Source organism: Ctenopharyngodon idella, chromosome 7, assembly GCF_019924925.1.
Source record: "Ctenopharyngodon idella isolate HZGC_01 chromosome 7, HZGC01, whole genome shotgun sequence".
NCBI classification, from domain to species: Eukaryota; Metazoa; Chordata; class Actinopteri; order Cypriniformes; family Xenocyprididae; genus Ctenopharyngodon; species Ctenopharyngodon idella.
The window spans coordinates 33,574,313-33,590,350 of NC_067226.1; the positions used below are offsets into that span (position 1 = coordinate 33,574,313).

Consider the following 16,038-nt stretch of genomic DNA (forward strand, 5'->3'; position numbering starts at 1 on the left):
TGTCTGTCTATCTATCTATCTATCTATCTACTATATACTATCTATCGTTCTATCTATCTATCTATCTATCTATCTATCTATCTATCTATCTATATGTCTCATCTATCTGTCTGTCTGTCTGTCATCATTCTATCTATAGTTCTCTTTAAACTGCTTTTGTCTTTTTCATATTATAGATTCTCTTCTTTTTTTTCTTTCAGTTTTTTTCATCAGCTGTGTTTATGTGAGATTCCGGTTAAGGTTCTGCGCGTCTCTGCTTCAGCGGCGCTCCTCATCTGCTCACAGACGCTGCACTCAAATTTATGGCCTGTTGTTATAGCCTGGTTTAATTAAAATGTCCAATGGCATTCGCCAAGGCTGCCCAAGCACCATTAAAATTAATTGACTTTTTAGCAAGTGGATTTGATGGTGAATTATTAATTCTGATTATGGCTTTCATGGCAGATAGAAAATCAGATTTCCACGCACATTGATTTAACAAATTATGATCTCACTATCCTTATACATGAGAACTCAGGTCTCACAGGTCTTTCAGCATTGAATCTTTATTTATTTGTGGATTCTTCAGTCTACAAACTATCCTAATCTAACATTTGCTTATGTGAACATTTTATCTAACTGTTGTATTTGATCTCATGTGATCGTAAATGTTTGATTGCAGTTGCTGAAGAAGATTTCAAGAGTCCTCTACAACATTGTTGTTCTGTTCATTCCCTGGGAGATGAGGATTAAAAAGATTGAAAGTTAGTATCCTGACACACAGTATGTGTTACATTTGTCTGCAAATGTAAAGCGTAAGGGAAAACAATGTTATTTGATCACATGACTTATATGAATGACAAAGTAGTTCTGATATGGTAAATATTAGGCATATTCACTGTAGTAAATATATTTTGTCAGGTAACCTAAAGTGTGCATCCATGTGGAAACTATCTAGATTAAGTAGTGCAAGTACTAAAATATAATTTTATTATACTGAATAAATATAACCCTACTAGGTTACACCTACAAGTATTTTAAGGGTCCGATCAGGTAGAAAAAACTGCATTAAATGTACACTATACTATATATGTTGTTTTTGAAGGTCATTTTGGATCAGGAGTGGCATCTTACTTCATATTCCTACGATGGCTGTTTGGGATCAATATAGTTCTCACTATAATGACTGGAGCCTTTATTGTGCTGCCTGAGGTTTGTATGCACTGCATTCATTCTTAAAAGCAGAGCCGTAACCACCATAGACATTGAGGGGGACAAGTCCCCTCCAATAATTAGAAATGTCAAAATTTTTGCCACACTATTTGAAATTCTTGCACTGCTCTGCTGCACTTCATTACGCAGCACTCTGTATGTTGTTTCGATGACAAAAAGGTTTAAAAGTTAAATTTTTAGTCTGCTGACTGGTCTGCCTCAGCGGTCTAACGGCGCTCGTCAATGTCAAAATTATTGAAATGGCCAATCAAATCAAAGAAGGCGGGGTTTACACAGAGGCAGAGCGTGAATTCCAGTGCGAAGCTTCAGTTTAACGTAGAAAGAGAGTGAGGTAAGATGTAAATAGCAAAAGATTTAATACATGTTTTGCAATAGAAATGTTAAAAGACTGACAGTAACATTCAGTGATGCAAACTACTCAAATTTTTCTCAAATATGGCCGTTTTCAATTGTAAATATGCATTTACGTGATTCATGTAATTCCTAACTGAGTATGACGATACACTTTTAAGTTTTTGACACATTATGCATACAAATAAAAGTAGCCTATTTTAAATAAGTAATATTGACAGTTCTATCTATTGAATAAAGCACAAAGTCCAAGGCATATGCAAAATAAAGGGGCAGGGCCTGGTTGAGTTCTGTTTGTAGTGTGATGAATCTCGCAGTTATGGAAAAGTTGACCAATCACAACACACTGGTCCAGCTGACCAATCAGAGCACATTTTGCTTTCTGGTAGGAGGGGCTTCATAGAGCCAGGAACTAAACCGAGCGTTACTGACAGACTGGGAAAAGAGGTGCTGCAACAATGGAGAATATGTGAAAAAACATTCAACACCAACGGATGCCGACAGTGTTAATGCAGTGATCCGACAAATCCCAACCAAGTGTCTGAGCATTATACATGACATTATTCTCCTTTATTATTATTTCAGAATGCAGGCGCAGATATTTAAATGCTGCTGTGGGTTCATACATTATTTGTAGACAACATCTTTCATTGAAACTACACAAGGCCATTTTTAGGCCTGGAAATGAAAAAATGGTTAGATTTATTTCACTCCCGGTGACACAAAGCAATTTCTGCTCAGGTATGATCTGTTGTCCTCTATCATCCCCTCTGTCTCTCCAATCTGTCCAATCAGCTCCTGGCCGGTGCTCCATTTGGTACCACCCGCAGCAAGACCATTCCCAAGGAGCACCTTTCTTCCGCACAAGATCTGGACACCATCTGGTCGCTGGGGGCAAGACTATTATCTCTCTTTTTTACTGCTTTACCAATATGCTGTACATATTATCTGTGTAACTTAGGGATTTAATCGCAAATAATTTATTTGTGATGTGCAATCTACCACTTTGTGGTTTTGTTTTATGTCTATGTTGCAGGGATATCTACAATACTCTGTTCTTTTCTACGGCTACTATGGCAATGTGCGAAAAATCGGCAGCGCTGGCTACAGACTACCCTTGGCCTATTTTCTGGTTGGGATGGCAGTTTTTGCCTACAGCTTCATCACTTTGTTAAGAAAGTAATCACCACTAGAGAAATGCTTTGCTTGAAATCGCTGATTAGATTACATTCACATTTATGCATTTGGTCCATACAAGACTTTCAAGCTGTACGTGTTTTCAGTTCATGCATTCCCTGAGAATCTAAGCCATGATTTTAAAGGGGACCTATTATGCAGAATTCACTTTTATAAGGTGTTTGAACACCGATGTGTGTCCACAGTGTGTGAGAACAACCAGCCTATAATGGTTTAAAATCCACTCATTAATTTTTAAGTCCCTTAAATCAGAAGCAGTCTCTTCAAACGAGCTGATTCAATGACGTCGTTGTAGGGAGATTCCCCATCCACAGCCGGTGATGATTTGCCCTATTATCATAGACACGGCCCTGAGTGAGAAGCACAGAGTCCGCCATTTCTGTATCCTCGCTGTAGCAGCTGGAGTTTTACAATGTCTGACCCAAAGATGCATTACAAGTGTTGTGTTTTGGGATGTACCAATGCACATAAGATTCTCCATAGACTCCCGCCATCTGAGTCACTGAGGACACAGTGGTTAAATTTAATTTTCAAAGGAAATGTCCCAAAGAATATCTGTAAAGTCTTATACATTTGCGCCAATCATTTTGTGCCGGACTACTTCACAAACGGGGGTCTTTTCAACGCTGGTTTTTCACAAAGGTTGATTCTGAGACATACAAGGCTGAATACTGGTACTGACAGTTTCTGACGTTTTCAGTGCGTGAGATTGTCCTGTTTTGTTGTTGCCGGTCTGCTGGAACACAAGCTCTTGAAGCTCCGCCCTCTTCTTGAAAGGGGGCTGGGAGCAGCAGCTCATTTGCATTTAAAGGGAAACACACAAAAATGCCTCATTTTTGCTCACCCCCCAAAAATAGCAGTTTTAACATGCTATAAAAATGATCTGTGGGGTATTTTGTGCTAAAACTTCACATACACACTCTGGGGACATCAGAGACTTGTATTACATCTTGTAAAAAGGGGCATAATAAGTCCCCTTTAGCTAACCAAGGTGTGGATTTTCTGTTGAAGCTGGTTTACCAAAGATCTAGTTGACCTGGACTACATTTATAGTGTTTTTAAGTCATTTAAGGCCATGTGGTCATTTTTATGCAGTCATGGTCTCTGGTATAAACTCTGGTATGCAAAATACCTGCATAAAAATTCTTTAGCTCCATTTGTGTTCCTTGGAAAAATAACCGCTTACTAGTTCCATAATGCAGCTTCATATGCTGTTTTCTGTCAGAATGGCTAAAAACTCCCGCACGAGTTTAGCCGGTGCCTCCGAGGAGAATTACACTTTCTGCTGGCGTGTCTTCTGTGCATGGGACTACCTGATCGGGAACCCAGAGGCGGCCGAGAGTAAAGGGGCAGCCATCGTCAATAGCATCAGGGTGAGCGTCTCCTATATCCAACAGACCAAAAAAAAATAAAAAACAATCTGTCCTTGATTCAGTTCTCAATAATCATCATTTAATTCAGCTCAGCATTGCCTGCAAGGGATGTTTATGTTCCACTATTAGACTGTGTGTCCAACAAAGCCTTCTTCGTGAGGCTAGCACAACAGGAGCATAACGAGGCGCTGACCGTCTATTTCTTTTTTTACCGGCCGCAGATAGTTGAAGAATGTTCAACTTTGGTTAAAATGCAGTGCTCATTACTGTCACTTTGTACCCAGCTGTCCAATCACAGTGGAGGGGCGGGACAAATTCAACACCGACCAACCGCCACATACTGCTTGTATAACGACAACAGATGACAACAACAAGCATAATAACGGAACGAAATAATTTCAAACAAGAGCCAGAGCAAATACTTAACATTGTATCAACATTTCAAATATACACTGATCAGGCATAACATTATGACCACCTTCCTAATATTGTGTTGGTCCCTCTTTTGCTGCCAAAACAGCCCTGACCCGTCGAGACATGGACTCCACTAGACCCCTGAAGGTGTGCTGTGGTATCTGGCACCAAGATGTTAGCAGCAGATCCTTTAAGTCCTGTAAGTTGCGATGTGGAGCCTCCATCGGACTTGTTTGTTCAGCACATCCCACAGATGCTCCATTGGATTGAGATCTGGAGAATTTGGAGGCCAAGTCAACACCTCAAACTCGTTGTTGTGCTCCTCAAACCATTCCTGAAGCATTTTTGCATTGCATCAGGGTGCATTATCCTGCTGAAAGAGGCCACAGCCACCAGGGAATACCGTTTCCATGAAAGGGTGTACATGGTCTGCAGCAATGCTTAGGTAGGTGGTACGTGTCAAAGTAACATCCACATGGATGGCAGGACCCAAGGTTTCCCAGCAGAACATTGTCCAAATCATCACACTGCCTCCGCCGGCTTGCCTTCTTCCCATAGTGCATCCTGGTGCCATGTGTTCCCCAGGTAAGAGACGCACATGACCCGGCCATCCACGTGATGTAAAAGAAAACGTGATTCGTCAGACCAGGCCACCTTCTTCCATCGCTCCGTGGTCCAGTTCTGATACTCACGTGCCCACTGTTGGTGCTTTCGGCGGTGGACAGGGGTCAGCATGGTCACCCTCACTGGTCTGCAGCTATGCAGCCCCATACACAACAAACTGTGATGCACTGTGTATTCTGACACCTTTCTATCAGAACCAGCATTAACTTCTTGAGCAGTTTGAGCTACAGTAGTTTGTCTGTTGGATCGGACCACACGGACCAGCCTTCGCTGTTATGCCTGATCGGTGTAGTTTGTTTCTGTATTGTTTCTATATAAAATGTCGATACAAGGTAAAGTATTTGCTCTGGCTCTTGTTATTTTGTTCTGTTACTATGCTTGTTGTTGTCATCTGTTGACATTGTACAAGCAGAATGTGCTCATTGGCGCTCATTAGCTCTTGCTTGTGTCCAATTCTACCAGTCATAATAAACGTTTTTGTTTTTTACATATTAATAGCTAATATGATTAAAGTAAAATTTTCATTTAATTAGATTTATTGAACTGGATAACATAGATCATTGAACTGTTTTCTAGATATCGTTATATTGGTTGACTTTTCAAAATCATTTTCATTTTTTTCATTTTTTATGACAGTACCACAGTTCATTGAAGTAACTATAGTACCTATTTGGCAGAAATTATGAGTAATGTTTTATGGGTTTTGGATTATATTGTGGATGCTAACGAACCAAAAATGTTTTATTACTACGTTTTTATTTTTTTTTTTTTTTTAGGAGGCCATTGTCGAAGAGCAAGAGAAGAAGAAAGACACAAGCTTGCAAGTTTTTCCTTCTTTGTGTTTCCATTATCACATCAACAATGTGCTGACTAAGTGTTTTCTCCAAAGTTTCTCAAAAGTGCATGTTTAACAAAACTGGCTTTTGAGGGTGGGAATGATGGTATCAGTAAGTGACTTACAGTGATGTGCTGTTCCTCTCTATCTGGGGCTGTTGTCACAGCGCTTGTAATGCTGCCTCACACTGCTCTGATTTACACATCTCCTCCCCGTTCCAATGCAATCGCAGCAGAACATGCGAAACGGAGAACATCCTGCCGTATTTCATACAAACGGCCTTTTACTGCAGGCGGATGACTGCACCTAAATTGCCATCAGACCTGCTCACACATTAAAGCCGATTATTATTTTGCTGGAATGCGACACCCATATGCACACAGGGTTATGCTAACATTTTGTCTAGATTATCATAGCTAAACTTGGTCTCATCTAACGAGACCAGGACACATTTCACCCCAGAATCAAATTTCCAGGCCTAAAATAATATGAACCTAGACATGTTTTTGACGGGTTTCATGAGATATTTTTATAGATTACTTTCTTATATATCTCTGTAGAGTTTCGAATATGATGACAGAACATTTCTGAAGCACTTGCCTATGACTCACTTGTCTTTCTCTGTGATAAAACACGTCAGGCAAACAGGGAAATGAAGAGCAGAAAGGGCTTGTTTATTGATGCTGTGCTTGCAGTGTTCAGCCAATGCTGATTTTAGAGCAGTAGGGGAAAGAAACCCTGTTATGATACTTGAAATTTTCTAAGCATGTATTCAGTGGCTTTTATAGTGTTTATAACCTCCTGAATCAGAAACATAACCTCCTGTGTCAGAAAAGCTTTTATTGAAGTATTGTTGGGGGTTTATTGGTCTCTGGCAATGGAAACTGCGCATTAAATACACTTTAGCCATAAACTAAATCAGCTTATAATACAATGTGGTTTTCGTATTACTCATCTCTTTTTGTATGATGACAATAAACCATATAATTGACCGTTGTCCTGTCACCCGATTACCTATGTAGTTGTGCTAGTTTCAGGTTTCTCGCATCACTCTTTGGCCTCTTTCTTCCCACATAAAAGTCACTAATCAATAGTTCATGTCCATTCATTAGAAAATTATTAGCTGGTTAAATACAGTCATTCGTTCATCATCGCGAAATAAATCCCTTTCAGGATGATACAGGATCTTGATCACCCTAACTAAAGGTCTACATTATCCCTTTTTTGTTTGTCTTTGTAACTGGAGGTTTATTATATAACAAAGACAGATGTTTAAAGGTGTATCTGACTGTATTGTTTTCTCATTAAGTTCAGCTTCTGTCCCAACAGAGCCGTACTGATCAGTTTGCGGATTCTGGCGAACATTCTCGTCCTGCTGTCATTGGCCGGCAGCATCTACATCATCTACTTTGTGGTGGATCGTTCACAGAAACTAGAGCAAGAGAAACCTGAGCTGACACTCTGGGAGAAGAACGAGGTACCATTTTATGTTGTTTCATACATTGTCTCCAAATGTACTGCTACTTCTACTTCTACTACTTCTTCTTCTTCTTCTTCTATTATTTCTCTTCTTCATCTTATTTTCTTCATCTCATTATTATTATTATTATTATTTTTATTATTGTTTAATTATTTGCCACATTTTTGTTATTATTCATTAATTCTTATTTAATTCTTCTACTTTTTCTTCTTCTTTAATTATTTTTTTTTCTTGTTCATCTTATTTTCTTTATCTTATTATTATTTAATTATTAGTTTGTTTAATATTTTAATATTTTTTATTGTTATTGTTATTATTTTAATTCTTATTTAATTATTCTACTTCTACTTTAATTATTTTTTATTCATCTTATTTTCTTCATCTCATTATTATTAATATTATTATTTAATTATTCGCCACATTTTTTCTTCTTCTTCTTCTTCTAATTATTTATTCTAATTTAATAATTCTAGTTCTTTTTCTTCTTTATATTTTTTTCTTATTCATCTTATTTTCTTTATCTTATTATTATTATTATTATTATTATTAGTTAATTATTATTAAATTATTCACCACATTTTTGTTATTATTTATTCATTCTTATTTAATTATTCTACTACTATTTTAATTTATTTCTTCATCTTATTTTCTTCATCTCATTATTATTATTATTATTATTATTATTATTTGACTTTTATAATTCTTCAGTATTATTATTATTATTATTATTATTATTATTTAATTCTACTTATTCGACTTTTATAATTCTTCAATAATTTTATTATTATTATTATTATTATTTAATTATTTCCTTATTCTAATTTTCTTCATTTCAATATTTAATTATCCACCACATTTATTAGTATTCTTATTCTTATTATTTATTAATTTAAATAAGAATTAATAATAATAAGAAGAAGAAGAAGAAAAAGAAGAATACTAATAAATGTGGCGGATAATCAAATAATATTATAGATAATTAAATAATAATAATTAATCTACTTATTTAACTTTTCTTCTTACTGTTTTTTGCAATTATTTTTTTTTTTTAATTTTTCATATTATTACTTTTATTATTATTATTATTAATTCTTCTACTTATTTGTCTAATTTTCTTCATATTATTTATTTATTTATTTTTATTAGTATTATTATTATCTAATTGTTCTTCCTCCTCTTCCCTCCTCTTTTTCTTCATCTTCTTATTTAATTCTTCTTTTTGCTGCTGCTTCTTCTTCTTATGTCTGCCACATCCAGATATTTTATCTAGTATTAGTGATTATGTGTTGTGTATCTGAGGAAGATGTATATGTATTGGGTTTCTTCATCAGGTGAGTGTGGTGGTGTCCCTCATCACAATGATCGCTCCTTCAGCCTTTGAGCTCGTGGCCCAGTTGGAGATGTACCACCCCAGAACAAGTCTCCGCTTCCAGCTTGCCAGGTAAGAAAATCACTGTTTGAACACTGTTATTACTCTGGTTTGGCTCTACCTCTTTTGTATTTTGTTTATTAAAAGAGAAATATGCCTTTTTTGTTTAGAGTTCTGGTGTTGTACCTTGGAAACCTCTACAGTCTGATTATTGCCCTGCTGGATAAGGTCAACAGTATGAGCTCTGCAGTGAGTCACAATTATATTCTCATTTAACTCACAACCTTTTCTCTAAGGCTGCACGATTGACCAAAATAAAACCGAAATGGCAATATAACTTAGTACAATTATCAAACCGCAAAAGCTGCGATTGAATTAAATGAATGTATGCGCTGTGTGTTTCAGAGTGAAGCACAGCACTCTGTTGTTTTACACATGAGGAGCTTGTGATCCAGTGCTTTAGTGTCTCAGAGCAGCTCGGTTCACAGTAAATACTGCTTCATGTTATCTTCATCTCTGCATCTGCTCTGAGTTTGGGTTGTTTATAACATGCATTTGGGAATGCAACATTCGCCAATCATCTTCCCAAACTTGAAGCGGTTTTCTATCCAAATAAAAGCACAATGGTTTGAAAATGAAGAAATTAAGACAACTATAAATATTAGTATTGTCATTTTACAGTTCTGCTGTACAATAAAATTATTATTATTATTATTATTATTATTATTATTATTATTTTTCTTAAAAGTCGATTTATTTTAAAATGAAATATTACAATAGTACAAACTATTTTGTCTAATATATTTAATAATTTTGTCTAATATATTTATTAAATTTGTCTAATATATTTATTTAGCAATAATAATAATAATAATTACTTTTTATTGGATTTTTTCCCCAAATACTGCAGCACTACTTACTATTGATTTAATTAAAGGAATAGTTAACTTCAGAATTATTCTGAATTTTGTCAGATAAATACCTTAACCAAGTTTAGTGTTTTGTTCTTCCCTCATATTTAAAATACAGGTGCATCTCAATAAATTAGAATATCATGAAAAAGTTATTTTATTTTATTCTGTAATTTAATTCAAAAAGTAAAACTTAAATATATTCTAGATTTACTTTACATAAAGTAAAATATTTCCAGACTTTTTTGTTTTCATTTTGATGATTACAGCTTGCTGTTCATCAAAATCAAAAAATCAGTATCTCAAATTATTAGAATATTTAATTTCAAGTTCTATTAAATTACCATTCTCAGGGTATAAATACTGGGTTTAGGTCAGTAATCCCAGCAGCAGTCATGGGGAAGATCATCAGGACCCTCTACAATGAGGGTAAGCCACAGAGGGTCACTGCTGAAAGAGCTGGCTGTTCGCAGAGTGCTGTGCCAAAGCATATTCATGGAAAGTTGACTGGAAGGAAAAAGTGTGATAGGAAAAGGTGTACAAGTGAAAGGAATGACCACAGGCTTGAGAAGATTGTCAGGTGAAGCTGATTTAAGAACTTAGGAGAGCTTCAAAAGGAGTGGACTGAAGCTGGAGTCAGTGCATCAAGAGCCACCGCACACAGACGTCTTCAGGAAATGGGCTACAACTGTCACATTCTACGTACCAAGCCACTTCTGAACCAAAGACAACGTCAGAACTCCTTACCTGGGCTAAGGAGAAGAAGAACTGGACTGTTGCTCAGTGGTCCAAAGTCCTCTTTTCAGATGAAAGTAAATTTTGCATTTAATTTGGAAATCAAGGTCCCAGATTCTGGAGGAAGAGTGGAGAGGCACAGAAACCATGTTGCTTGAAGTCCAGTGTGAAGTTTCCACAGTCAGTGATGATCTGGGCTGCCATGTCATGTGCTGGTGTTGGTCCACTGTGTTTTCTGAAGTCCACAGTCAACGCAGCCATCTACCAGGAAATTTTAGAGCACTTCATGCTTCCTTCTGCTGACAAGCTTTATGGAGATGCTGATTTCATTTTCCAGCAGGATCTGGCACCTGCCCACACTGCCAAAGGTACCAAAAGCTGGTTCAGTGACCATGGTGTTACTGTGCTTGATTGGCCAGCAAACTCGCCTGACCTGAACCCCATAGAGAATCTACAGGGAGATGAGAGACACCAGACCCAACAATGCAGGTGAGCTGAAGGCCACTGTCAAAGAAACCTGGGCTTCCATTACACCTGAGCAGTGCCACAGGCTGATCGCCTCCATGCCACGCCGCATTGATGCAGTAATCCATGCAAAAGGAGGCCCAACCAAGTATTGAGGGCATAGAAATGAACATACTTTTCAAAAGCCTGACATTTCTGTTTAAAATATCCTTTTTTTTATTGATCTTATGAAGTATTCTAAATTTATTGAGGTTTTTGTTAAATGTGAGCCAAAATCATCACAATTAAAAGAACCAAAGACTTAAAGTACTTCAGTCTGTGTGCATTGAATTTATTTAATACACGAGTTCCACAATTTGAGTTGAATTACTGAAATGAACTTTTCCGCGACATTCTAATTTATTGAGATGCACCTGTGTATTTTTTATTTTTATTTTTTTCTTAGCGCTTTTCACAATACATATCGTTTCAAAGCAGCTTTACAGAGAATGCATGTCAACATTACAATTTGGAGAATGCAGTTAGCTAATAATGTAATAATTTTAGGCAATTAATTTAGCAATTTAATTGAAGGTAGAAGCAAAGAGCTCCTGGAAAAATGAAATACATATTAACAATAATTAGGATATATAGAAATTTGCGAATGTGCGTGTTGATCCAGATGTTGCATCTTCTGAAGTCCTCGCAGGTCCTCGTATTTAAAAATATATAAAATATTTTGTTATATATTATATTTTATTGAACATTCATTGAACATCAAACGATTGACTTCTGTGCAATGAAAATATTATTCAGATATTTATGATTCTTTAGTTAAAAAAAAAAAAAAAAAGTAACATAAAAAAAAAAAAAAAAAAAAACTGACGTAAATCGTACATGTGTATGAATAATTCTAGATTCCTGTGGGTACAGGAAACCTGTCTGACTCAACATCATACCTAGCGACCATTTCCCAGCCTACTGAGGACAACCTGTCCACCATTGTCCCGGATATGACAGAGCGGAGGAACAGCACACTGACCATGACTCTTCTGGACCTTAACAACAGCGTGACCACTATCAAGAGCACCACATCCTCCAGACAGCCAATGAGAGTGCAGTCTCTGCTAAACCAGACCGTCCTCTATGAGTACAACACCAGATCACAGCAAGACCCCTGCTGGGAAACATATGTTGGTCAGGTACTCCTTCACATGGAAATCATTGCTCTCAGGGACTTTGCTGGTATCCACTCCTGGGGCCTGTACCATGAAGCCGGTTTAGGGGGATAGCTAGGTATGTTTCAGTTTAGTTTGTGCCAATTGAATTGCAGTTTCTCTATGTTTCAAGGCATGTTTGCTACTGATGTCACACATGCTCCATGAACTCAGAATCAAAGCCTGATTTGACAGAGAAAGTGATGGTGGTACCAACAAAGCCTGATTGAATTGGTTTGGTTTTGTCAACTTGAAACTAATCCTGTAACCCTGAGTTTGTTGAACTATCATCATGGTACAGGCCCCTGGCTGGACCCTTCATAGGCACTAGCCATAGGATCATCACTCAACACATTTGTTCAGTTCACTGCTGACGGTACCTGTTGGCAGGGCCTTCAGCTTGGTCTTGAAGTGAAACTTGAAAACAAAACTGACCCTCTTTATTTTCTTCATTCTGGTTGTTATTGTGCACAATGATTCATTGTTATTCCAAGTGAGCAAAAAATCCATGATTCAATAAATTCTTGGTAGATAAAGCTCCACTCTACATGTTTTTTTTTTTAACTCAATGATTTGTTTCACTTTTAAAATATGGCCAAGCAAAACAAAGCCCTTAAAATATAATGATATAAGGATTATCTCACAAAATGTATTTATGTACACTACAGAAAACTTTTAAAAGTTTGGGGTTGGTAAGATTGTTCAAGTCAAAAATACAGTAAAAACAGTAATGTTGTGAAATAATTTTACAATTTAAAATAACTATTTTCTGTTAGAATATATTGTAAAATGTAATTTATTCCTGTGATCAAAGCTGAATTTTCAGCATCATTACTCCAGTCTTCAGTGTCACATGATCCTTCAGAAATCATTCTAATATGATGATTTGCTGCTCAGGAAACATTTCTGATTATTATCAATGTTGAAAACTTAATATTCATCATTGCTTAATATTTTTGTGGATAAATTTTGTTTGGGATTCTTTCATGAATAGAAAGAATAAAAGCATTTATTTGAAACCGAAATCTTTTGTAACATTATAAATGTCTTTATTTTAGATCAACTTAATGCATCCTTGCTGAGTAAAAGTATTAATTTCTTTCCAAAAAAGTATAAATTTTACAGTTTTACAATTTTACCAAAAAAAAATTTAAAGTACTGTAAGTCACACTTAAAAATGTGTGAAATTCATTGTATCAGATACAAAAAATCAAACTAAGTGGCATCTGCAAACAACTGGGACTAAAGATTTGACTGAAATGTGTGTTTGTGCTATATTTCTAGATTTGATTTGATATTTTGTTATATAACGCAAAGATATTTATACATTCATTTTTTTTTTTTTTTTTTTTTTAACTGTGGCTTAAGTGGCCAAATACTTTTGTGGGGCTACTGTATATAGAGACATACTCAGACACACTCAATGTTGTTTCTGAATTCTATACAGAGGCATTATTGTGACAAATAATATCAATGTTTCATCAGGAGGAGAAGAATATAGATTGGATGCATGGGTTGAAATATCCAGCCCGGCTTTCATTTAATGAAACTGCTGTCAGGCTTGCTGTCTTTCTCTTGGTTTAAATCCAAAGATCTGATTTAGCGTCCTGCTTGGAGATACTGATGGTCTGTGGAGGGGTAAAATTGCACCCTCACAAGGTAAATGCAGGCTGTTTATTTTGTTTATCTTATTTACAGGAGATGTTGAAGCTCTCCATCATTGATATGATCTTCACGGTGGCGAGTATCCTGCTCATTGATTTTATTCGGGGACTGGTGGTTCGATACTTGAGTGACTGCTGCTGTTGGGACTTGGAGAGCAAGTTTGTAAGTCTGTTCAAAAACGTTTTTAAGCAGATTTGTGAACAATAACTGCTTTTATTCATCACCTGTTAAGATGGAATAAGGTATTTTAACATTTCCGTCAGCATCTGTGATGTGCTATTGATTACGATAGGGAGATATTTGTTCCTTAAAGGGGTCATGAACTGAGAAATCAGCTTTTCCTTGAGCTTTTGATATGTAAGAGGTCATCATACTATAAGAATATCCTGTAAATTTCAGAACTGAAAAACTTCTTTGTTAGATTGTGGAATGTGCCTCTTTATTACGTAATAGTGCGACAAAAGACTGCCTCTGCAGAAGAAATCGACGCCTACTTCATCATTGAAACTTTGGCCCCACCAACCATCATGTTAGTGAGATGAGGAGGAGAGAAGAGCGATACAGGACAAAAATAACATTACCTTTCAAAGGATCCTAATGTTAGGAATATGGTTATTCATTTTCAACAATGTGAACGTCTCAGTTGAGCTTTATTTATTTGTATTCGGTACATTTCACTGTGGATTCTTTAGTAAATCAATCGCATTTCGGCCCAGGCTTTGCAAACAGACTTTTATGATATGAATTCGACAGTAATGCAACAACATGTCAGTAACTGTGTTAATTCTAATGCCTGATCTGATATGTAATGATTCATGTACAGTCAGATGTTCTTTGTCTATGTGTCAGTAAATCAAACCAGTGACTAAACGCTCAACTTCATGTTGTTTCTCTTGGTAGGATGAAAATAATCTGTTATTTAAACGGTGATTAAATTATATTTAGAAAGCGATCAAAGAACGCTCCCTTTACAATCGCAGGAGCTGTCAATCAAACAGCACAAGTTTATAAGTGAGTAAACCTTGAGAACTGTAATAGTAAAAACGTGCTAAAAGTTTTCGAGAGAGTAATACTTGGCTATTTCAAATGGAAAGATGTCAGCCAATCACAGCAGTGGGCGTAGCATGGGCGTAGACACGCCCCTTAAAAACAAAGCGTTCAAATCAAAGGGCTAAAATCAGGGTAGGAAAAATGCCTTTTATTTCTAAATTGACCATTTTTGATGTAAAAATCATACTAACATTATAAGTGCACCCCAGGAAACATTATAAAGCAATAAAACAACACAGTTCATGACCCCTTTAAAAGTTATGAATCTCTCAGAGTATGAAAACATAGACATAGACTGTGATTTATAGTAATGCATTTACAATAGACCTTAGTAATACACCTTCTCTTTTTTTTTTTTTCATTTAAAACAAGGCGTTATAAACATGCAGTCTATTTATTGAGTTGTTTTGTTGAGTACCTTGATGTTGAATGAAAAAAATTCTAGTGGACAAAAACGCATTTTTATTTGTCAAATTAAATAGGGCGTCTGCAGAAAATAATATGTACTATTTCATGTGTGATACGACTAAAGAAGTAAACTTATCACTTGTCATTTATGTTTTGGATCCTAAATTTTCTATAACAGGAATTCCTAAACTTTTTTTATTTATTTATTTATTTTTGTCAGCCGAACCCCTTTGACATAAAATATTTACTTGAAGTAATATTTGATATAATTTAACAACACATTTGCATGTTCACGGTTCTCTGATGGTCACATGACATGCAGGTAAACACATAAAACTTGACATATGTTTTAGTAAGTGTTTCATTGTCAATATTATTCATTTTAAATTATGATTTCATTAATTATTAGCTTTTCATCAACTCGCAAATCAAACCCTGCTATATAACATGTATTAATAAATTATAATCCCTTTTCCAATTACATTATATTCCCTTTCCAGCCAGAATATGGTGAATTCAAAATAGCTGAAAATGTTCTTCATCTGATATACAACCAGGGAATGATATGGTAAGTGATGATTTATCCATTTGTCAGCACATTATCTATGACATGATTGTGATTATAATATAAAAAAATGCATCACAATGATTATTTTTAATTTACTGTGACTGCTGTTTATCTCTGATACACACAGTCCTAATATATTTAAAATACTATATCTCTATGTGTATTGTTATACATAAGCTTATCTA

General features: G+C 35.8%; 1 protein-coding gene across 2 annotated transcripts in view; it reads left to right on the forward strand.

Annotated features, from left to right (window-relative positions):
- Positions 1–16,038, forward strand: part of LOC127516408 (transmembrane channel-like protein 3) — a 32,705-nt gene that overhangs the window by 4,375 nt on the left and 12,292 nt on the right. The window contains exons 4-15 of one of the 2 annotated variants that reach the window (XM_051900989.1): positions 662–743; positions 1,085–1,191; positions 2,359–2,457; positions 2,600–2,742; positions 3,986–4,133; positions 5,948–5,991; positions 7,336–7,483; positions 8,818–8,927; positions 9,026–9,104; positions 11,863–12,147; positions 13,861–13,989; positions 15,786–15,853. In XM_051900989.1, coding sequence (XP_051756949.1) covers positions 662–743; positions 1,085–1,191; positions 2,359–2,457; positions 2,600–2,742; positions 3,986–4,133; positions 5,948–5,991; positions 7,336–7,483; positions 8,818–8,927; positions 9,026–9,104; positions 11,863–12,147; positions 13,861–13,989; positions 15,786–15,853 — 1,442 coding nt within the window. Of the gene's footprint in view, positions 1–661; positions 744–1,084; positions 1,192–2,358; positions 2,458–2,532; positions 2,743–3,985; positions 4,134–5,947; positions 5,992–7,335; positions 7,484–8,817; positions 8,928–9,025; positions 9,105–11,862; positions 12,148–13,860; positions 13,990–15,785; positions 15,854–16,038 lie in introns of those variants that run through there. The other variant, XM_051900988.1, reaches the window with a different exon arrangement.